The sequence below is a fragment of the Cetorhinus maximus genome, chromosome 9, assembly GCF_964194155.1.
Source record: "Cetorhinus maximus chromosome 9, sCetMax3.hap1.1, whole genome shotgun sequence".
In the NCBI taxonomy this organism is placed as follows: Eukaryota; Metazoa; Chordata; class Chondrichthyes; order Lamniformes; family Cetorhinidae; genus Cetorhinus; species Cetorhinus maximus.
Genome location: NC_135887.1, coordinates 27,252,665 through 27,277,891, shown reverse-complemented (window position 1 = coordinate 27,277,891; position 25,227 = coordinate 27,252,665). Strand labels below are relative to the sequence as shown.

At 43.5% G+C, this 25,227-nt stretch overlaps 1 protein-coding gene across 13 annotated transcripts in view; it reads left to right on the top strand.

Moving 5' to 3' along the window:
* ncor1 (nuclear receptor corepressor 1) overlaps positions 1 to 25,227 on the top strand; it is a 399,352-nt gene that overhangs the window by 118,517 nt on the left and 255,608 nt on the right. For all 13 annotated transcript variants that reach the window (XM_078548371.1, XM_078548367.1, XM_078548369.1 and 10 more), the window contains exon 9: positions 19,905 to 19,971. In XM_078548371.1, coding sequence (XP_078404497.1) covers positions 19,905 to 19,971 — 67 coding nt within the window. The remainder of the gene's footprint in view (positions 1 to 19,904; positions 19,972 to 25,227) is intronic.

Genomic DNA, 25,227 nt, shown 5'->3' with positions numbered 1-25,227 from the left:
ACCAACAAGAGGTAAAAACATACTTGACCTCATCCTCATCAACCTGTCTGCCGCAGATGCATCTGTCCATGACAGTATCAATATGAGTGACCACTGCACAGTCGTTGTGGAGACAAAGTACCGCCTTCACATTGAGGATGCCCTCCATCGTGTTGTGTGGCACAAACACCGTGCTAAATGGGATAGATTTCAAACAGATCTAGCAACTTAAGACTGGGCATCCGTGAGGTGCTGTGGGCCATCAGCAGCAGAATTGTACCCGAACACAAGCTGTAACCTCATGGCCTGGCATATCCCCCACTCTACCATTACCATCAAGCCAGGGGATCAACCCTTGGTCAATGAAGAGTTCAGGAGGGCATCCCAGGAGCAGCACCAGGCATACCTAAAAATGAGGTGTCAACCTGGAGAAGCGACAACACAGGACTACTTGTGTGCCAAACAGCATAAGCAGCAAGTGATAGAGCTCAGCGATCCCATTACCAACGGATCAAATCTAAGCTCTACAGTCCTACCACATCCAGTCATGAACGGTGATGGACAAACAACTCACTGGAGGAGGTGGCTCCACAAATATCCCCATCCTCAATGATGGGGGAGCCCAGCACATCATTGCAGAAGATAAGGCTGAACGATTTGCTACAATCTTCAGCCAGAAGTGCCAAGTGGATGATCCATATCAGCCTTCTCTGGAGGTCCCCACCATCACAGGTGCCAGTCTTCAGCCAATTCAATTCACTCCATGTGATATCAAGAAATGGCTGAAGGCACTGGATAGTGCAAAGGCTATGGGCCCTGACAATATTGCAACAACAGCACTGGAGACTTGTGCTCCAGAACTCGCCGTGCCTCTAGCCAAGCTGTTCCAGTACAGCTACAACACTGGCATCTGCCTGGCTATGTGGAAAATTGCCCAGGTATGCCCTGTACACAAAATGTAGGACAAATCCAACCCGGCCAATTACCACCCCATCAGTCTACTCTCGATCAGCAGTAAAATAATGGAAGGGGTCACCAACTGTACTATCAAGCGGCACTTCCTTAGCCATAACCTGTTCACTGACACCCAGTTTGGGTTCCGCCAGGGCGACTCAGCTCCTGACCTCATTTCAGCCTTGGTTCAAACTTTGACAAAAGAGCTGAACCCCCATGGTGAGGTGAGAGTGACTGCCCTTAACATCAAGGCTGCATTTGACCGAGTGTGGCATCAAGGAACCACAGCAAAATTGGAATCAATGGGAATCAGGGGGGAATCTCTCCACTGGTTGGAGCCATACCTAGCACAAAAGAAGATGGTTGTTGGAGGTCAATCATCTCAGCTCATCTCAGAAATCACTGCAAGAGTTCCCCAGGGTGGTGTCCTGGGCCCAACCATCTTCAGCTGCTTCATCAATGACCTTCCTCCATCATAAGGTCAGAAGTGGGGAAGCGTTTTCGTTGTAATAAAGTTGGGCACACGAAGTCAGTGTGTTGGAAATTACAGGGAAACTCTGTTGGGATTATTGGGATTCAGAAAAGTTCTGGAAGTAAAAGTACTGTGGGTTCTGAGGTTCAGGCACAGGAGAAATCAGTGGTTTGTGCATAGGTAAAACAGGAAGAACCAATGATAGGTAAAAAAGTGGGAATGTGTTCACATTTTACCCAAGGGTGTTCTGAGGAGTAGGTTGTAGAAATGTTTAAATGTTTTGTATTTGAAGGGGAAGTTTTTCCATGTGTACAGGTTGGAGCAGGTAAAGATATTAAAATTTTAAGGAACACAGCGGCTAGTCAATCCTTAATGTTGTGGGATAGTGATGTTTGTTGTTCAGAGTGAGTGGTTCATGGAGATGCTAAACCTATTCCATTGTGGAAGGTAAATTTAAAGAGTAATTGTTGGTGATTATTGGAGTAGTGGAAAAATTGCCCATTGCAGGGATTCAATTTATTTTAGGTAATGATGTAGCTGGGTCACAGATGTGTGTGATGCCTATTGTAGTTGAGCAGCCTGTAGAGGTGCTTTCAACAGAAGTCTTGCACAAAGAGCATCCTAGATTGTTTCCAGATTGTGTGATAATTAGATCACAGGCTCACAGGTTGAAACAGAAAGAACAGGCAGTTAAAAGTCAGGGAGAAGGTGTTGAAGTCCAATTACTTGACACTATTTTTGTTAAGATTGATCAGGTTGAAAGAATGGAGGATAATACAGCTGAGGTATTTAGTTCAATGCAGTTGGTAGAGTTACAGAAAAAGCATACGCAAATAAGACAGTTATATCAAACAGCTTACTCAGAAACAGAGGCAGAATGTATTCCAGAATGTTATTACCTTAAGGGGATTGTTTTAATGAGAAGGTGGCAGCCGTATTATGTTTCAGCAGATGAAAGCTAGAGGGAAGTGCACCAGATTGTTATACCATTTGGATATAGAAATGAGACCCTGAGAATAGCTCAAGAAATTCCAATGGGGGGACATTTAGGAATTACAATGACACAGGCAAAAATACAAAAACATTTTTATTGGCCTGGATTGCATAGAGATGTAGTCAAATTATGTACACATGTCACACATGTCAGGTGATAGGGAAACCACAAGCAGTGATTAAGCTGGTTCCTTTAATTCCAATTCAAGCATTTGAAGAACCTTTTACTGAGTCATGATTGATTGTGTGGGACCCTTCCTGGGACTAAAAGTGGAAATCAGTACTTACTGACAATAATGGATGTATCTACTAGGTTTCCTGAAGCGCAATACCTTTGAGAAATATTACAACAAGGAGAATTGTGGAAGAGTTGACTTTTTTCTTAACAGGATATGGTTTACCTAAGAAAATACAATCAGATCAAGGTTCAAATTTCATGTCACAGCAGGTTAAGGAAGTAATGAACAGTTTGGGGATAAAACAGTTCAAGTCAACAGCTTACCATCCTGAATAACAAGGGGTTTTGGAAAGATGACATCACACTTTAAAAACTATGAAGAGGGAGTATATTCACAATTATCCACAGGTTTGGGATAGGGTAATTCCATTCTTGTTATTTGCTATTTGGAATGCTCCTAATGCATCGACTGGTTTTAGTCCTTTTGAACTAATCTATGGTCATGAGGTATGGGGACCACTGAAATTGATTCATGAGAAATTGGTGGGTCAAAATTCAGAAACTACTTTCCTGAATTATGTATCAAACTTCAGAGAAAGATTGGACAAAGCATGTGAGTTAGCTTGGGAACATTTAAAGATATCACAGCAAGTTATGAAAGTGAAGGCAGACAGGAAAGCTACAGCTCGTAGTTTTGTTGCCGGGGAAAAGTGCTGGTTCTGTTACCAGTGCTGGGTGACTCGTTAAAGGCAAGGTTAGGTGGGCCTTACAGGATTGAAAAGAAACTGAGTGAAGTAAATTATGTAATAAGTACTCCAGATAGAAGAAAGAATCAGAGCATGTTTCATGTAAATATGCTTAAAAAGGACTTTGACAGAGAAGAAAACCAAAAGGAGGTATTAGTGGTGGTAAATAAGGAGAAAGAGGTAGAAATGCAGGATTCTGAAATGGATTTTCCTCTAATCAAATTGGATAACAAAAGGGTACTTGAAAATTTAAATGCAATATTGAGTTACCTTCCAGACAAGTGTCAGTGATTTGAAGAAGCTGTTGTAGTTATACAAAGCTCTTTGTGGGAATAAGCTGCGGAGGACAAATTTAGCTGTACATGATGTGCATGTAGAAGTTCCATCTTCAATAAGGCAACAACCTTATAGATTAAACCCGACAAAGTTATCACAAATACAGAAAGAAATTGAATACATGCTTCAAAATGACATAATTTGAGTCTAGTTGCAGTAACTAGAGTTCGCCTATTGTGATGGTACCGAAACTGGGTGGAACACAAGAGCTCCGTGTGGACTATCGAAAGGGGCATGCTGTGACAAATGCAGATTAATATCCTATACCATGGTTGGAAGATTGCATTGAGAAAGCGGGGCAATCAAAATGTAACACAAAGATTGACTTGCTAAGAGGATATTGGCAAGTACTGTTGTCGGAGAGAGCAGAGGAGTTATCGGTTTTTGTCAGACCAGTTGGACTATATCAGTTTAAAGTCATGCCATTTGGTATGAAAAATGCGCCTGCAACATTTGAAAGACTGACAAACAAAGTAATTACAGGAGTGCACAATTGTGCTGTTTATATTGACGATTTGATAGTTTTCAGTCAAATGAGGGAGGAGCATTTACAACATCTGGAAGAATTGTTTTGTTGGTTACAAGGAGCTAATTTCATGATACATTTGGCCAAAAGTAAATTTGCAAAAGCACAAGTTACGTATCTAGGCCATGCTATTGGACATGGTAAGGTGGATCCGAGAGATGTGAAAGTCAAAGGTATCGTGGATTTCCCCGCGCTTACAACAGAACAACAAGTTTTGAGATTTCTGGGCATGAGTAGATTTTACTGGAAATTTGTACCAAATTATAGCAGTGTGGTTGCTCCATTGACTGAACTATTAAAAAAGAACAAGAGGTTTACAGTTTGAAAACTGTATTGACTACGACACCAGTTTTGGCAGTACCCAATTATGCCATGCAAATTTAAGTTGACCGTTAACGCAAGTGATAAAGGCATTGGGGCTGTTCTGTTACAAGATGAAACTGGAATTGAGAAACCGATAGGGTATTTTTCATGGAATTTGAATGTAGAGCAAAGAAGATATTCAGCGATCGAAAAGGAGACCCTGGGAATGGTGTTAGCATTGCAGCATTTTGAGATTTACGTTACAAACAATTAGTCAGAAATAATTGTTTATACAGACCACAATTCTTTAAAGTTTCTGGACAAATTTTGAGACAGAAGTGGAAGGTTGTTCAGATGGAGTTTATTACTGCAACCATTTAATCTACTGATTACACATGTGGCTGTACGAGAAAATCTAATTGCAGATGCATTATCAAGAGTTTGTAGCTGAAACGGGAAAATTGGACATTTAAAAACCTGAACACTGGGCTGGAATGATTTCTGTTGATACCAAGGATTTATATATATATGTTAATGCATGCATCTGGTAATGTAATAGCGTGAGTATATAGGTAAGTATAGCAGGTAGTGTAAGATGGGTTAAGAAAATTAACCTGTCTTTTTAAAGTTATGACGGTTCATTTTCCCGTATGGAGCGGGTTATCATGAAAATATAATTTTCATAATATTATTGTGATTTATTGTAAAGGTAGGTTAATAGTGGAGTTTGAATAGTGTGCGTGTGTGTTTGTGTGTTTTAATTGAATTGGAGACAACTGGTCTGGAGGTTTTGAGTTATCAACAAGCTAGGTTTGAAATACTAAATACATAAACATGGCTGAAGTTTTAGAATGTGAGGTATAAGGAAATTTGCATTTTTAGATAAACCATAGTAGTTTGAAGTCCAAAGAGATGGTAAGATGTTACACCTAGCCAGAAGAAGCCAAGCCAAACAGTGTGTTTATTTTTCACAAAGGTTATTAATAAAATAAATGTTATGAAAGATTTATATTATGAGAAAAGTAAAGTTGCAAAAATGTATCGGAGCAATGGAATTTACATTAAAAAGAGAGAAATGTATAAAGGAGATGAGGCTATGTGTAAGGGGCAAAAGCATTCTAACAACTAACAAGTGTGAAAAGCCTCCAGCCTCTATGCATCGAGTTGTTGCCTATAGGAACCGAAGTTGTGAAAACTCACTTTCAGTTCTCCCATCCATGGTGTTGTGTTGCTTTGCATGGGTCTGTTTAAATATATTTGTAACGGAGGTGTAACTGGGAGCCAGATTAATTAATTGTTTTAGGAGCTATTATAGTATTAATTTGTAGTCAGGTTAATTAATGGTTTTCAGAGTTATTGCAGTAGTAATTTGTAGACCTATGTACGTGCCTGAAGTCTTTTCTTTTGTTAATAAATGTTTAGTTTTGCAAAAACCTCTGAAGTCGTGATAGTCTTATTAGTTCTTGAAATAAAATACGAATTGCAAAACCATTGTGATAGTGTGATCAAATTTACCTCATGGCTTTGGTCCACCTTGCACACATCATTTGCCACATGTTATGACACGGCAGATGATGTGCCAGGCAAATTAAATCCACGAGGGAAACTTGATCACGCAGTCACAACTGTTTTGCAGTTTGTATTTCGAAATGCGTGCACTGAATTCAGAAATAAGGAGTCCACCAGGACTTTTAGTGGTTTAATAAAATTAAATTAAAATATTTATTAACAAAATAAACGATGTCAAGCACATACATAAGATTACAATTACTACTATAATAATTCCAAAAATTCCAAATTAATCTGACTCCCAGTTACATCACCTTTAAGGCAATGGTCCAAAAAATTAACACAGTACCCTGGAATTCCAAATGGCTTTTCTGCAGTTTCAGTTTCGGTAGACAACAGTCTTATGCGCAAATACTGGAGGCTTCATTAAGGCTTTTACTTACACTTCTGTTAGCTCTCACATGGCCTTCTCCTGACACATAGTGGGAGGTGATGGCGTAGTGGAATTGTTGCTGGACCATTAATCCAGAGACTCATGCCAATGCTCTGGGGACTGGGTTCCCGGTGGAGTTTGAATTCAATAAAAATCTGGAATTAAAAGTCTAATGATGACCGTGGAACCATGGTCAATTGTTGTAAAAACACATCTGGTTCACTAATATCCTTTAGAGAAGGAAATCTTCCTTTAGAAGAAGGAAACCTCTTGTTCTTACCTGGTCTGGCCTACACGTGACCCCAGACTCTTAATGCCCTCTGAAATGGCCTAGCAAGCCATTTAGTTATAACAATCCACTACAAAGTCACAAAAAAGGAATGAAACCGGATGGACCACCCAGCATCAGCCTAGGCACCGGAAACGACCGTAGCAATCTCAGCCCTGTCGACCTTGCAAAGTCCTCTTTACTAACATCTGGGGGCTAGTGCCAAAATTGGGAGAGCTGTATCACAGACTAGTCAAGTAACAGCCTGACATAGTCATCTCACAGACTCATACCTTATAAGTAATGTCCCAGATACCGACATCACCATTGCTGGGTATGTCCTGTCCCACCAGCAAGACAGACCCAGCAGAAGTGGTGGTACAGTTGGAAGGGAGTTGTCCTGGGAGTCCTCAACATCAACTCCGGACTCCATGAAGTTTCATGTAATCCGGTCAAACATAGGCAAGGAAACCTCCTGCTGATTACCACGTACCGCCTCCCTCAGTTGATAAGTCAGTGTTCTTCCATATTGAACACCACTTGGAGGAAGCACTGAGAATGGAAAGGGCACAATGTATTCAGGGTGTACATTCAACGTCCATCACCAAGAGTGGCTCGGTATCACTGCTACTGACCGAGCTGGCCGAGTCCTAAATGACATAGCTGCTAGACTGGGTCTGCGGCAGGTGCTGAGGGAACCAACAAGAGGGAAAAACTTGACCTCATCCTTTGTCCATGACAGTATCTGTAGGAGTAACCACAGCACAGTTGTGGAGATGAAGTTCCGCCTTCACATTAAGGATACCCTCCAATGTGTTGTGTGGCACTACCACTGTGCTAAATGGGATAGATTTCGAACAGATCTAACAACTCAAGACTGGGCACCCATGAAGTGCTGTGGGCCATCAGCAGCAGCAGAATTGTACTCGAACACAACCTGTAACCTCATGGCCTGGCATATCCCTCACTCTACCATTACCATCAAGCCAGGGGATAAACCCTGGTTCAATGAAGGGTGCAGGAGGGCATGCAAGGAGCAGCACCAGGCATACCTAAAAATGAGGTGTCAACCCGGTGAAGCTATAACACAGGACTACTTGTGTGCCAAACAGCATAATCAGCAAGTGATAGACAGGGTTAAGCGATCCCACAACCAACGGATCAGAGTTAAGCTCTGCAGTCCTGCCACATCCAGTCGTAAACGGTGGTGGACAATTAAACAACTCACTGGAGGATGAGGCTCCACAAATATCCCCATCCTCAATGATGGAAGGGAAGGGCCCAACAGATCCGGAGATCCCCAGCATCACAGATGCCAGTCTTCAGCCAATTTAATTCACTCCAGGTGATATCAAGAAACGGCTGAAGTCATTGGATACTGCAAAGGCTATGGGCCCCAACAATATTCTGGCAATAGTACTGAAGACTTGTGCTCCAGAACTTGCTGCACTCTAGCCAAGCTGTTCCAGTACAGATACAACACTGGCATCTACCTCGCTATGTGGAAAATTGTCCAGGTATGTCCTGTACAGAAAATGCAGGACAAATCCAACCCAGCCAGTTAATGCCCCATCAGCCTGCTCTCGATCATCAGTAAAGTAATGGAAGGGGTCGTCAACAGTGTTATCAAGCGGCACTTGCTTAACCATAACCTGCTCACTGATGCCCAGTTTGGGTTCCGCCAGAGCTACTCAGCTCCTGACCTCATTACAGCCTTGGTTGAAACTTTGACAAAAGAGCTGAACTCCCAAGGTGAGGTGAGAGTGACTGCCAATGTGACATCAAGGCAGCATTTGACAGATTGTGACTTCAAGGAGCCCCAGCAAAACTGGAGTAAGTGGGAATCAGGGGGAAAACTTACCACTGGTTGGAGTCATATCTAGCACAAATGAAGATGATTGTGGTTGTTAGTCAGTCATCTCAGCTCCAGGTCATCACTGAAGGAGATCCTCAGAGTAATGTCCTCGGCCCAGCCATTTTCAGCTGCTTCATCAATGACCTTCCTTCCATCATAAGGTCAGAAGTGGGGATGTTCGCTGATGATTGCACCATGTTCAGCACCATTCGCGACGACTCAGATTCTGAAGCAGTCCATGACCAAATGCAGCCAGACCTGGACAATATCCAGGCTTGGACTGACAAGTGGCAAGTAACATTCGCACCACACAAGTGTCAGGCAATGACTATCTCCAACAAGAGAGAATCCAACCATCACCCCTTGATGTTGTGTGGCATTACCATTCATCCCCCACTATCAACATCCTGGGGGTTACCATTGACCAGAAACTTAACTGGACTAGCCATATAAATATTGTGGCTACAAGAACAAGTCAGAGGCTAGGAATCCTGTGACGAGAAACTCATCTCCTGGTTCCCCAAAGCCTGTCCACCATCTACAAGGCACAAGTCAGTATTGTGATAGAATACTCCCCATTTGCCTGGATGAGTGCAGCTCCCACAACACTCAAGAAGCTTGACACCATCCAGGACAAAGCAGCCTGCTTGATTGGCACCACATCCACAAACATTCACTCCCTCCACCACTGACTCTCAGTAGCAGCAGTGTGTACCATCTACAAGATGCACTGCAGGAATTCACCAAGGCCCCTTCCACAGCACCTTCCAAACCCTCGACCACTGCCACCTAGAAGGCCAAGGGTAGCAGACAGATTGCAGCACCACCACCTAGACGTTCCCCTCCAAGTCACTCACCATCCTGACTTGGAAATATATCGCTGTTCCTTCACTGTTACTGGGTCAAAATCATGGAATTCCCTCCCTAACAGCACTGTGGATGTACCTACACTACATGGACTGCAGCGTTTCAAGAAGGCAGCTCACCACCACCTTCTCAAGGGCAACTACTGATGGGCAATAAATGCTGGCCCAGCCAGCGAGGCCCGCATTGCATGAATGAATAAAAAACACATAGCCTCATTCTCCTTTATACATGTTTTTCTCTTTTTAGTATGTAAATTCTATTGTCTCATACATTTTTGAAACTGTATCTTCCTCACAATATAAAGGCTTTCTTGTTGCCACTATTTATTTTCAGTAAGCTTTGGGAAAAATAAACACGTTCCTTTGCCTTGCTTATCTGGCTAGTTATAAACAGACTAAAATCCCTTTGAAATCCAAATTCATCTAACTAAAAATGCAAATTCCCTTCACACCTTCTTTTGATGAGTTAAAGGTTACAGTCTACTTGACTTCAAATGTAATTAAATCTCCCACAGACAGACCCAACTATACTTACCCCCATAAACCTACTTCCCAATAAACCAGAAGAATATTATGAAAATTGTGATATTTTCATGATACACAGAGGACACTGTCTGGTTTGGATTACTCCTGAGTGTCAAGCATGAGAACGGGATGTTCCCATTGGCTGAAGGGTGTAGAACCCGAGTACACCAGTTTAAGATAATTTGCAGGGCTATGGGGAAAGAGCGGGGAGTCGGACTAGCTGAGTTTCTCTTGCGGAGAGCTGGTACGGGAATGGCAGACAGATGTCCTCGTTTTGTGCTGTAACCATTTCATGATTCTATTACCTCAATACCATGCAGGATAAAGCAGCCCACTAGCTTAGCATCCTTTCCACCACCTTAAATATCCACTCCTAGCATAACCGGCGCATAGTGTCTACATTGTGCATCCACATGATATTCTGCAACTAATCACCAGGGTTTCTTGATAGCACCTTCCAAACCTGTGATCTCTACTATCTAGAACAAGAGTAGTAGGTACATGGGAACACCATCACCGCAAATTCCACTCACACACCATTCTGACTTTGTTTTCAATCATCCACGGGATGTGGGCTTCGCTGGCTGGGCCAGCATTAATTGCCCATCCCTTTTGTCCATGTTTGAACCAAGGCTGTAATGAGATCAGGAGCTGAGTGGCCTTGGCGGAACCCAAACTGGGTGTCAGTGAGCAGGTTATTGCTAAGCAAGTGCCGCTTGATAACACTGTCGCTGACCCCTTCCATTACTTCACTGATGATCGAAAGTGGACTGATTGATGGGGCAGTAATTGGCTGGGTTGGATTTGTCCTGATTTTTGTGTACAGAACATATCTGGGCAATTTTCCATATAGCGGGGTATATGCCAGTGTTGTAGCTGTACTGGAACAGCGTGGCTAGGGGCGCGGCACATTCTGGAGCACAAGTCTTCAGTACTATTGCCGGAATATTGCCAGGGCACATAGCCTTTGCAGTATCCAGTGCCTTCAGCTGTTTCTTGATATCACGTGGAGTGAATGGAATTGGCTGAAGGCTGGCATCGGTGATGCTGGGGACCTCCGGAAGAGGCCGAGATGGATCATCCACTTGGCACTTCTGGCTGAAGATTGTAGCAAATGCTACAGCCTTATCTTTTGCACTGATATGCTGGTCTCCCCCAACATTGAGGAAGAGGACTTTTGTTGAGCCGCCTCCTCTAGTGAGTTGTTTAATTGTCCACCACCATTCACAACTGGATATGGCAGGACTGCAGAGCTTAGTTCTGATCCGTTGGTTGTGAGGTTGCTTAGCCCTGTCTATCACTTGCTGCCTATGCTGTTTGGCATGCAAGTAGCCCTGTGTTATAGCTTCACCAGGTTGACACCTCATTTTTAGATATGCCTGGTGTTGCTCCTTGCATGCCCTCCTGCGCTCTTCGTTGAGCCCCTGACTTAATGGTAGTGGTAGAGTGGGTGATATGCCGGGCCATGAGGTTACAGATTGTGTTCAAGTACAATTCTGCTGCTGCTGATGGCCCACAGCACTTCATGGATGCCCAGCCTTGAGTTGCTAGATCTGTTCGAAATCTATCCCATGTAGTACGGCGGTGGTGCCACACAACACGATTGAGGGTATTCTCTAATGTAGAGGCGGGACTTCATCTCCACAACAGCTGTGCGGTGGTCACTCCTACCAATATTGTCATGGACAGATGCATCTGCGGCAGGCCAGTTGGTGAGGATGAAGTCAAGTATGTTTTTTCCCTCTTGTTGGTTCCCTCACCACCTGCCGCAGACCCAGTCTAGCAGCTATGTCATTTTGGACTTGGCCAGCTCGGTCAGTAGTGGTGCTACCGAGTCACTCCTGGTGAAGGCGTTGAATGTACACCTAGAGTACATTCTGTGCCCTTGCCACCCTCAGTGCTTCCCCAAAGTGGTGTTCAACATGGAGAAGCACTGATTCATTGTGGTAATCATCACATGGTAATCAACAGGAGGTTTTCTTGCCCATGTTTGACCTCGACATGAGACTTCTTGGTGTCCAGAGTCAATGTTGATGACTCTCAGGGCAACTCCCTCCCGACTGTATACCACTGTGCCGCCACCTCTGCAGTCCTGCTGGTGGGACAGGACATACTCAGGGATGGTGATGGTGGTGTCTGGGACATTTTCTGTAAGTTATGATTCCGTGAGGATGACTACATCAGGCTGTTGCTTGACTAGTCTTTGAGACAACTCTCCTAATTTTGGCATTAGCCCTCAGATGTTGGTAAGAAGGACTTTGCAGGATCGACAGGGCTGAGATTGCTGTGGTCTTTTCCGGTGCCTAGGTCGATGCCGGGTGGTCCATCCAGTTCCATTCCTTTTTTGTGACATTGTAGCAGTTTGATACAACTGAGTGGCTTGCACGGCCATTTCAAAGGGCATTTAGGAATCAACCACATTGCTGTGGGTCTGGAGTCACATGTAGGCCAGACCAGGTAAGGACAACAGATTTCCTTCCTTAATGAACCGGATGGGTTTTTACAACAATCGACAATGGTCGTCATTAGACTTTTAATTCCAGATTTTTATTGAATTCAAATTCCACCATCTGCCGTGGCAGGATTCGAATGTGGCTCCCCAGAATATTACTCTGGGTCTCTGGATTACTAGTTCAGCAACAATACCACTACGCCTTCGCCTCCCATCTTTGGACATATATCACTGAACACATCAATTGTGTTACATTTTTTCGCGCAATTTAAATAATGGCTCAACACTCAAGTAAACTAATTCAGTTAGCTTTGGTCTTGTAGCCTTATCAACCGAAATTAGCTGTACCTCCTATTTGGGCATTATAACACCATTCCCTCTAGGTTTATAACCAAATGATTCAAATAGTGAACAGAAGTAGCCCCAGGACTGAACACAGTGGGACTTTTCACCACTCTGGAAAGCTGCTGTAACTTCTATTCTCTGTTTTTTTACTTCTAAATAGTTTTTAATCAACTTTGTTACCCGTTCTCTTAATTCTATAATCCTCAATTTTCTTTCATAATCTCCCATGTGGTGCCTTGATAAGGACTTTCTGATAGCTTGTGTATATTAGATTCATTGTATTTCCCATATGTACAGCTCTTTACCTCCTCAAAAAGAAGAGGTTTGTAAAGCACAACTGTCCCTTTTGAAATCTGTGCTGGCTATACCGAACTATTTTCTCAACAGTTGTGCTTTCTTAAAGCTAGGCCCTTAGGTCTGGAATTCCCTTCCTCAACTTCCCTGCCTCTCTACCTCTCTCTCGTCCTTTAAGATGCCCCCCAAAACCTATCCCTTTGACCAAACCTTTGGTTAATCTCCCCTAATATCTCATGATGTGGCTCAATGTCAAATTTTGTTTGGTTTTCGTGCCTGTGAAACACCTTGGGATTCTTTATTACATTAAAAATACTACATCCTACATGTTAAACTGACTGGCCTGTGATTACCTGAATTAGCTCTGTCTCCCTTTATATACTGGGACTAAATTGACCACTTACTCTCCAGTCCTCTGGCTCATATCAATTTTCAGTGGAACCTGAAATATCATTTTTAGTATCTTGTCAATTTCTTCTCTCCTGACCCTCACAATCCTGGGATGTTTCTGCTTGCTTTTAAGGGCTTTGTCTTCCTTTGACCTAACTAATTTATCGAAAATGTCCTTTTCAACTTTCAAACACTTCAAGATTCACTTCTCCTTTGCTATCCTTCTCTTTACAACGTATTACAGGATAATTACAGTACAGAAACAGACCATTCAGCGCAAACGGTTCATGTCGTTATTAATGCAAGTCTCCTGCCACCCCGACTTCATCTCATTGTTGTCTGATGTCCCTTGTTTCGAGAATGATGTCTACTCGGGGTCATGGGTCTCTGCCTTGAGGCATGATGTGACTGAGCAGGCCAATTCTCGACCCACAGATCTTTAGGCACGTGGGAATTATGCCCTTTGATGTAGTAGGATCTGGAGTGCAGGATTTTGTTTGCAATTTGTGTCATCTACTGTGAAGGCAAACACACAATATTTGTTAAATGTCTCTGCCATTTTCTCATCCCCCTGTGAAAATGTTTCCTGTATCTGCCTCAAAGGGATCAATGTTTACTTCAGTTTACACTCCCCATATTTATATGCTTGTAAGCGCTCTTACAATCTGTTTTTATATTACGAATTAGGAGCAGGAGTAGGCCACTCGGTCCCTCGAGCCTGCTCTTGCCATTCAATGCGATCATGGCTGATCTGAATGTAACTGCAACCCCACATTCCTGCCTAACCCCAATAATCTTTCACCCCCTTGTAATTCAAGAATCTATCTAGCTCTGCCTTAAAAATATTCAAAGGCTCTGCTTCCACCGCCTTTTGAGGAAGAGAGTTCAAAAGACTCAACCCTGTGAGAGAAAAAATTTCTCCTCATCTCTGAGTGATCCCTTATTTTTAAACAGTGATCCCGAATTCTAGATTCTCCCAAAAGAGGAAACATCCTCTCCACATCCATCCTGTCAAGACCCCTCAGGATCTTAAAAGTTTCAATTAAGTTGCCTAAATTACAGTGGATATAAGCCTAACCTGTGCAGCCTTTCCTCATCGGACAACCCGCCCATTCCTGGTATTAGTCATATTCCTGGATAGTTTACACTCATCCTTTTTTCCTCATTTTTTAATCAACATTTTGGTGGCTCTCTGGTTTCTAAAACTTTCCCAATCCTCAGGTTTAATATTAATCTTTGCCACATTGTAGGCCCCTTCTTTTAATCTAATACTATTCTTAACTTTCTAGTAAGCCTCAGATGAACCTTTCACATTGAGTTTTTGCTTTCAATGGGAATTAATTTTTATTGAACATTTTGAATTGTTTCTTTAAATGTTTCCCAGTGTTTACTTTTCACCATACGTTTTAGTTTATTTACCCAGTCAATCTTAGCCAGCGGTCGCCTCTACCTTTGTAAATGGCTTTGTTTAAATTTAAGATTCTTGTTTAGGACTGGAGTATGTTGCTTTCAAACTTAATATGGAATTCAACTATTATAACTGTCTTCTCCGAGTGGATATTTTACTATGGTGTTGTTAATTGACCCTGCCTCATTACACAATACTAGATCTAAAAAAGCTTTATCCCTAGTTGTTTCCACGATTTATTGCTCCAGGGAACTGTCACAACAGCATTCTACAAACTCATCTTTCAGACCATCTTTGCCAATTTGATTGGCCCAGTCTATATGAAGATTAAAGTCCTCCACAATTATTACATTGCCTTTGTTACGCCAAATACATTTTGCAAATGGTATAACTACTGTTAGGGGGACTATAAACTACTCCCACCAGTGTTCTCTGACTCTTGTTATTCCTAATCTCCACCCATACTAATTCTATTTTCTGATCTTCTGAACCAAGACATTTTAATTTGTGATATCCATGTTGGAAAAAAAGCATTTTCCCCCTTGCTGCCATGCCACCTAACAGCGAAGGTGCTGGGAGCAATGAAAGATTCAGAGAGGTTTTACTTTGGACCAGTAGACTTTCAGTAAGCACATGCTGCCAGCTTCAGCAAACCTGTTTATCGTGAGAGGTTTCCTGAATGTAAATCCCTCAACAAGGATTATAGTTCCAGTCCCTAAACGTGTTTGAGATTGTCATTGGTTGGAGGGGTAGCGTGTGAAGTTTTAGTGCTTATCGTATGTACATTTTGGATGAATATAGAGTACAACTACAGCAGCTGCTGTCTGGTTTGAATAGAATCATAGAATGGTTACAGCACAGGAGGGGACCATTCAGCCCATCATGTCTGTGCCTGCTCTCTGCAAGAACAAGTCACCTCGTGCCACTCCCCCACCTTCTCCCCATAGCCCTCCAAATTTTTCTTCTGCAGATGATGACCCACTTCTCTTTTGAAAGCCATGGTTGAATCTGCCACACTCTCAGCCAGTGCATTCCACATGCTGCATAAAAATGTTTTTCCTTGTGTCGCCGTTGTCTTTTTTGCCAGTCACTTTAAACTAATCCTTCCACCAATGGGACAAGTTTCTTTCTATTTACCCTGTCCAGACCCCGCATGATTTTGAATACCTTCATAAAATTTGCTTTCAACCTCTCCAAGGAGAACAGCCCCAGCTTCTCCAACCTATCCAAGTAACTGAAGCTCCTCATCCCTGGAACCATTCTCCTCAATCTTTTCTGCACCCTCTTTAATGCCTTCATGTCCTTCTTAAAGTGTGGCATCCAGAACTGGACGCAATACTCCAGTTCAGACTGAACCAATGTTTCCTATACTCCCCCCGCCTCCAGCCTGCCCCTCCTCCAACAGCCCCTCCCCCCTCCCTCGGCCTGTTTGTGGCCCTTGAATGCTACCTCCTGCTGACCGCCCTGTTTTTTTACGGTTGTTGTGGCTGCCCTTTGAGCCTTGCTGCCCGTTCTCCTCCTCCTCCTACTGCTAGCTATGGCCCCTGCCTGCGTTTTGTGGTTCGACGGCGACTTGCGTGCTGTTGGCAGCCTGGAAATGGAGCCGGGGGTAGCCGCCAGGCGTGTGTGCAAGTGCCTCGGGATCTGTGCCTCAATCCGTGGATGTTGAACCATGCGTTGTACCTGGCCACAAGTGCCTTCACGGGGACTCTGTTCAGCTCTCTCAGTGCAAAACGTCATTGAGATGTTTTAAATAATGATAAAATTAATATCCTCTACATAACATGACAGCAATGAAATTTGGATTAAAGATTTTTCAGTGTGGAGTCAAGATCTTTGTGCCGATTTTACAAATAAGTTAGATCCTGTTAAAGATTGTTGTACCTTCATACAGCCTCTTACAGAATTCACCAGGCTTCCTTGCTATTGTAGCTATGTGGACAGTATATTGACTAGCACAATTATGGTTACACCATTAAGAGCCTGACACACGGGGAAGAATTTTCCAGTCAGTGAGTGGGGGCGGGGCCCGCTCGCCAACGCGGGCGTCATTTAGATTTTCAGTTCGGCGGGTGCGCAGCTGATTTAGGCTTGTCAAAAGCTATTTAAAACAATTAAGTGAGCTGCCCGTCCAACCTTAAGGTTGGCTGGTAGGCGAAGAGCCCAGATGGCCTTCGCGTTTTTCATGAAACCTCATCCACGGGTGGGATGAGGTTTCATGAAGTGTTTTAAAATCCAATAAAAATTATTTTAAAAATTCATTGACATGTCCCAGCTCATGTGACGCTGTCACAAGAGGGGACATGTTTTAAAAGTTTTCTTTTCCTTTATTTAAATTTTAAAACCTTAAACTGATCTCTCTGAGGCACCTCTGGGGAAGACTCAGGGAATCCCCTCCCGTCCGCACAGGGAGTGCTCAGTGCTTCCGGGTGAGCGTCTCGCTGGGCGGACCTTAATTGGCCCACCCGCATAAATGGCAGCGCGGACCCAATTGGGTTCGCGCTCGCTCCCGCCTGTCCCTGCACAACCCCCCACAATGGGGGGGAAATTCAGCCCATGGAGATCATCATTTCATTGTGCTGATTGCCAAATGGTATGAATATTTTTTTAATAATTAGCTTGATTTGGCAGTTGTAACTTGCTTGCCTGGTCTGGATTTCTTTGAAGAAGTAACTAAACTAGTTAAAGGAGGATTTGTCACAAATATGACTTAGTTGCATTTCAGAAGGCATTCAGTAAGAGAATTTTTAAGACCATTATTCTGGTTCAAGTTGATGACAAATTAGCTGCAGGATTAAAAACTTAAGTAGGCAGTAGCAAGCTGACAGTATTAAAGAAACAAGCTTTGACAGAATTGGAAGAAGCACTGCTTAGTGGAGTTGTGTGGAACACTGATCTGGGTTTCCTGCCTCTTATTCACAGCCACATAAGTTTGTGTTCAGCTTCAGATTCTTACAGGAGTTAACTGGAACAGAGTGAAGAGTGCCAGTAACTGGAGTACATATTTGTCATTGGAACACATGTAACATCATTGTACAGCCCATGTTCTGCTATCAAACATTGTCTGGCCCCTCAAAGGTGACTGTTACTTCCCTAAGTGGTGGAAAAGTAGGTCAATGTTATTTATACGGTCTGGTTGAAATGCATTGGAAAGAAGAAGTGTAGATAAATATTAACACTCAATGTTTTGCTATGAGTGATCTTGTAGTGAGTGGAAAGCCAGTGTCACGTCCTTTTCCTGTGGCTAGGATTTATTTAAGAGCAGCCAATTTCCTGCAATTCTTTCAGTGCTGTATAAGTAGAGCCAAACCGACTGGGAGAGGGAAAGTGGGTTCCGCTTGGGTCAGACAGTCATTTGGCTGAGAAGGAAAACTCCTTTTACATCCAAGCAGATGCTGAGAAGCCGCAGCACAGCACTGAGTGGACAGAAGGTAGAGGATGGTGATATTTCCTGTTGAGGCCTGCTCACAGATAGTTGGCGATGCAATATAATTCACACTGACTTCCAAAATTCATTGAGGGCTGTTAGTACTCAGTGAGAATCCTTGTGCATAATTTGTTAAATTACTTAAAATTGCTCCTTCCATATCCCCCATGAAACCACTTTGCAACCCAACTTTATAAACTGATCACTTGTTCCAAGGACTTTATTCATTTGTTAAATACTCAGACCAGTGTGGTACTGAACTAGAAAGTGGAGGAATTTGGGTTTCATCTCCTGACTATTTAATTAATCTCAGTGGGGCTGTTGCAGTTGGCCTCAGCATCTTGAGCTAAGGATAGGAAGTTAGCCAGGGCTCCTGATCACTGTGCAGTGACGTCTGCTGGGAGTGTGGATTTCAGTTGAGGACAAATTGTGGTTCAGTCATAATGCCACTGGAGTCAAACATACACAGCGTCTAGACTTGTACGTGAAGAATGATCTCTTGGAAGAGGTACCCTGCAATGGCTGCAGTTTGTGAAATGTACTTCGAGTATCAGCACCTTGTGGTTAAGGCAGAGAAGTGGTGACCAAAATAAACATTAGAACTTTAATTCAAGCTGGACTAGCAATTCCAATTGGAATGTTTGCTTAGGTGATCACTATTCACATATGGAATGGACTGAGTACAGGTCGGTAGAAGTAGCTCCCTATTTAGAGGTGGAGTGTGGGAGGTAATGGGAACCAGTTCAGACCAGCCCAATGACTGAACTTAATGGGTAATCTCTTCCAACCATTCTGTGGAGCCAATGTATTTCTGCATGGAAATGTCAATGCAGTGTTTACAGTTGAAGAAGCTGTTTCAAATTGTGTGTTGAAGGGTGGGAACCTCCCAAGATCTGTATGTGGGAGAAATGGGATGGCACTTTCGACAGGAGAAGATCAGCGCTCTCTGCACAGTTGACATTCTCTAAGGGTTGGATCTGATAGTGAAGCGGTGATGCATTATACAAACTGAACAGAAAGGATTGTTATATGATTTAGAAATAGTAAAGCAGGCTCTGGAATTCATTGGATGTTTCAGCCCTTAGGTCAGTTAGGGACCAAACTCCATCAGTTATGATTTCAACAAACTCTTTGGTGTCCAGCCATTGAGCTGTCTGGATTTGTGCAACACATGAACAGTATTTTGACTGGGGGTTTGAGCTCCAAATGTATGCAGATTAATGGCAAATCTATAAGCCCATCATACTTACAGGTCTTTATAGTGGGTAATTGTAATAATCAGTTGATTTATGAGTTGTAATCAAGGAAGCTTTGCGTTTGAATGCTATATATCCATTGGAACAAAGCCTCGGTGCAGATGCCAGCTTCATGCCACAGTTGTTTTGAGAAGTTTATCACTTTGACCCAGCAGAAAGAGCCACAAAATATGTGCAAGAGCACCTATACTTTGGTAACTATCAAATGCTTTAGAGTATGCAGAGAAAGCCGTTCGACATTTATCACGACATTTATCACCTAGGCAACTGCCTGCCTTGCTGTTCATCGACTTTTATAACTTAAATATTAGCAGCCCTACCATTCAAATGCTTTCACTGAACCTAGATTACTCCCTACCTTACCACTTTTGCATTTGTTTATATTTCAGGAACCAAGTAATGCGGAAAAAACTGATCCTTTTTTTCAAGAGGAGAAACCACGCTCGTAAACAGAGGGTATGCTGTCGTGCTTAAATTTTTTAAAATTAAAGTATAAATAGCAATATGAGATAACAACAAAAAGAAATATCTGATCAAAGTCAAGCATTGAGCTGCAACAAAGGGAAAATTGACTATTGCGGGCTGGAAGGAAGCAGTTTAGTGGGGGGGGGGGGGGGGGGGGGGGGGGGGTGGTCTGTGGTGGGTGTTGGATGCAAGGACGTACTTTAGAGGCAACGAGGAAAGAGAGCACAAAGTCCACAACAAAGGGAGACACTGGCTTTGGTTTTCTTTAATTTGTATGTGTTATTGAGACCTTTATGAGAGTAGAGTTTTATATATAATGAGGATGGTGCTATAAAGGGGGTCAGGTGGATATACTGTACTTGGATTTCCAGAAGGCATTTGATAAGGTGCCACATCAGAGTTTACTGCAGAAAATAAAAGGTCATGGTGTAGGGCGTAACATATTGGCATTGATAGATGATTGGCTGGCTAACAGGAAACAGAGGGTAGCCATAAACTGGTTTTTTTTCTGGTTGGCAGGATGTAATGAGTGGTGTGCCACAGGGATCAGTGCTGGGACCTCAACTTCTTACAATTTCTATCAATAATTTGGATGAGGGGACAGATGGTATGTTTGCTAAATTTGCTTACGACATAAAGACAGGTAGGAAAGTAAATTGTGAAGAGGATTTAAGGAGGGTACAAAGTGACATAGCTTAAGTGAGTGGGCAAAGACCTGGCAAATGGAGTATAATGTGGGCAAATATGAAATTGTCCATTTTGGCAGGAAGAATAAAAAAGAAGCATAATGGTGAGACATTGCAGAGCTTTGAGTTTCAGTGGGATCTGGGTGCCCTATAAGACATAGGAGCAGAAGTAGGCCATTTGGCCCATCGAGTTTGTTCCGCCATTCAACGAGATCATGGCTGACCTGATAATCCTCAACTCCAATTTTCTGCCTTTTCCCCTTGATTCCCTTACTGATTAAAAATCTCTCTATCTCAGCCTTGAATATACTTAACGACCCAGCCACTACAGCCCTCTGCTGTAGAATTCCACAGATTGACTACCCTCTGAGAAAAGAAATTCCTCCTTAGCTCTCTTTTAAACGGGCGACCCCTTACTCTGAGAATATGCCCTCTGGTCCTAGACTCTCCCACAATGGGAAACAACCTCTCAGCATCTACCTTGTCAAGCTCCATAAGGATCTTATATGTTTCAATAAGGTCGCCTCTCATTCTTCTAAACTGCAATGAGTACAGGCCCAACCTACTCAACCTCCCCTCATACGAAAATCCCTCCATACCTGGGATCAACCTAGTGAACCTCCTCTGGACTGCCTGCAATGCCATTATATCGTTCCTTAGCTAAGGGGACCAAAATTATTCACAGTATTCTAGGTATGGCCTAACTAGTGCCTTGTATAGTTTTAGCAAGACTTTGCTATTTTTATACTCCGTCCCCTTTGAAATAAAGGCCAACGTTCCAATTGCCTTCCCTGCTACCTGCTGAAATTCTACGTTAGCTTTTTGGGATTCATGCATAAGGACTTCCAAATCCCTCTGTGCTGGAGCCTTCCGCAATCTTTCTCCATTTAAATAATATTCAGCTCCTCTATTCTTTCTGCCAAAGTGCATAACCTCACATTTTCCCACATTATATTCCACCTGCCAGGTTTTTGCCCACTCACTTAACCTGTCTATATCCCTCTGTAGGCTCTTTGTGTCATCCTCAGCACTTGCCTTCCCACTTATTTTTGTGTCACCTGCAAACTTAGCGATAGTACATTCCCTTCCCTCATCTAAGTCATTAATATTTATTGTAAATAATTGTGGCCCCAGCCCTGACCCCTGTGGCACTCCACTAGATAGAGGTTGCCATCCCGAAAATGCCCCCCTTTTCCCAACTCTCTGTCTTCCATTAGTTAGCTAATATACTACCCCCAATACTACGGGCTCTTTTTTTAAATTCATTCACAGGATGTGGGCTTCACTGGCTGGGCCAGCATTTATTGCCCATCCCTAGTTGCCCTTGAGAAGGTGGTGGTGAGCTGCCTCCTTGAACCGCTGCAGGCCCTGTGGTGTAGGTACACCCACAGTGCTGTTAGGAAGGGAGTTCCAGGATTTTGACCCAGCGACAGTGAAGGAATGGTGATATATTTCCAAGTCAGGATGGTGAGTGACCTGGAGGGGAACTTCCAGGTGGTGGTGTTCCCTTCTATCTGCTGCCCTTGCCCTTCTAGATGGTAGTGGCCGTGGGTTAGGAAGGTGCTGCCTAAGGAGCCTTGGTGAACTCCTACAGTGCATCTTGTAGATGGTACACACTGCTGCTTCTGTGCGTCGGTGGTTGAGGGAGTGAATGTTTGTGGATGTGGTGCCAATCAAGTGGACTGCTTTGCCCTGGACGGTGTCCAGCTGCTTCAGTGTTGTACGAGCTGCAGTTATCCAGGCAAGTGGGGAGTATTCCATTACACTCCTGACTTCTGCATTGTAGATGGTGGACAGGCTTTGGGGAGTCAGGAGGCGAGTTACTCGTCGCACGATTCCTAGTCTCTGACCTGCTCTTGTAGCCACAGTATTTATATGGCTAGTCCAGTTCAGTTTATGGTCAATGGCAACCCCAAGGATGTTGATAGCGGGGGATTCAGCAATGGTCATGCCATTGAATGTCAAGTGGAGATGTTTGGATTCTCTCTTGTTGGAGATGGTCATTGCCTGACACTTTGTGTGGCACGAATGTTACTTGCAACTTGTCAGCCCAAGCCTGGATATTGTCCAGGTCTTGCTGCATTTGGACCTCGACTGCTTCATTATCTGAGGAGTTGTGAATGGTGCTGAACATTATCTTATCTTATTAAGTAGCCTTATGTGTGGTACCTTATCGAACGCCTTTTGGAAATCCAAATATATTACATCTACTGGTTCCTCTTTATCTATCCTGCTTGTTACCTCTTCAAAGAATCCTAATAAATGTGTCAGGCATAATTTCCCCTTCATGAAGCCATGCTGACTCTGCTTAATTAGATTATGTACTCCAACATTTTATCAATGACAGATGTTAAGCCACCTGGCCTGTAGTTACCTGTTTTTTTGTCTCCCTTTTTGAATAAGGGTGTTACATTGGCCATTCTCCAATCCTCTGGGACTTGTCCAGAATCTAAGGATTCTAAATTGAGGGAAGTGCAAGTGATTCCCCCACCGGGATGGTCTGAGGTCCTTGAACAGAGGCCCGAACAATCCCCATCCACCTCCATTCTCCTCCATCTGGCTGAACTTGTTCTCTCACTGAACAATTTCTCCTTAAACTCGTCTCACTTCCTCCAAATAAAAGGTGTGGCCTTGGGTGCCCCCATGGGTCCCAGTTATGCCTGTCTCTTTATGGGGTATGTGAAACATTCCTTGTTCTCAGTCCTACTCAGGTCCCCTTCCACAACTCTTTTCTCCGGTTCATCGATGACTGCTTCGATGCTGCTTCATGCTCTCGTCTGGACCTAGAAAAATTTACTAACTTTGCATCCAATTTCCACCACTCCATCACTTTCACATGGTCCATCACTGACACTTCCCTCCCCTTCCTTGACCTCTCTGTCTCAATTTCTGGTGATAGACTATCCACCAATATTCATTACAAGCCCACCAACTCCCACAGCTACCTCGACTACAGCTCCTCACACCCTGCTTCCTGTAAGGACTGCTTCCCATTCTCTCAGCTCCTTTGCCTTCGTCGCATCTGTTCCGATGAAGCCACTTTCCAAAACAGTTATTCTGACATGTCTTCCTTCTTCCTTAACCGAGGTTTTCCACCCATGGTGGTTGAGAGGGCCCTCAACCGTGTCCGGCCCATCTCCTGTGCATCTGCCTTCACACCTTCCTCTCCCTCCCAGAACCATGACAGAGTCCCGCTTGTCCTCACTTATCACCCCACCAGCCTCCGCATTCAAAGGATCATCCTCCGCCATTTCTGCCAACTCCAGCATGATGTCACCACCAAACACATCTTCCCTTCACCCCCCGCTGTCGGCATTCCATAGGGACCGTTCCTTCCGGGTCACCCTGGTCCACTTCTCCATCACCCCCTACATCTCAACCTCCTCCCATGGCATCTTCTCATGCAACCGCAGAAGGTGCAACACCTGCCCCTTTACTTCCCTACTCCTCACCGTCCAAGGGCCCAAACACCCCTTTAAGTGAAGCAGCACTTCACTTGCACTTCCCACAATTTAGTCTGCTCCCAATGCGGTCTCCCCTACATTGGAGAGACCAGACACAGACTGGGTGACCGCTTTACAGAACACTTTCAGTCTGTCTGCAAGCATGACCCAGACCTTCCTGTCACTTGCCATTTCAACACCCTGCTCTCATGCCCACATGTCCGTCCTTGGCCTGCTGCAATGTTCCAGTGAGCTCAATGCAAACTGGAGGAACAGCACCTCATCTTCTAATTAGGTACTTTACAGCCTTCCCGACTTAACATTGAGTTCAACAGCTTCAGATCATGAACTCTCTCCTCCATCCTCACCCCCTTTTTGATCCCCTTTTTTCTAATAATTATTATACATTTTTTAATATATTTTTCTTTTCCCACCTATTTCTATTATTATTTTTAAAAGTTATTTCCATCCATTGTTTTGTCTCCATCTTTTAGCCTATTTTGATCCCTTCTCCCCACCCCAACGCCACTCGGGCCATCTGTCACTTGCTCATCCTGCTTTCTACCCTTAATGTCACCATTAGCACATCCTTTAGCTAATATCACTCCCCTAAACACCCCTTTGACCTTTTGTTTATGACATCTTTGGCAATCTCTCCTTTGCCTCCACCTATCACTGGCCTTCTAGCCAGCTCCACCTGTCCCACCCCCTCTTAAACAGCTTATATTTCACCACATTTCTATTTCTCTTTAGTTCTGATGAAGAGTCATACAGACTCGAAACTTTAACTCTGTCTTCCTCTCCACAGATGCTGTCAGACCTGCTGAGTTTTTCCAGCAGTTTTTGTTTTTGTTTCAGATTTCCAGCATCTGCAGTATTTTGCTTTTATCGTAGATAGATTCTTGTTGGGCAAGGGAATCAAAGGTTATTGGGGTCAGATGGGAATGTGGAAATCGAAACACAAGATCATCAGCTATGGTCTTATTAAATGACGGAGCAGGCACGAGGGGCCGAATGGTCTACCCCTGTTCCTATTTCTTATGTAACTTGGCTTCTTGTGCTCAGTAACTGCTTTCAGTGGTTTTCCAGGAGTCTGCAGACGGTTTCAATGTGCATTT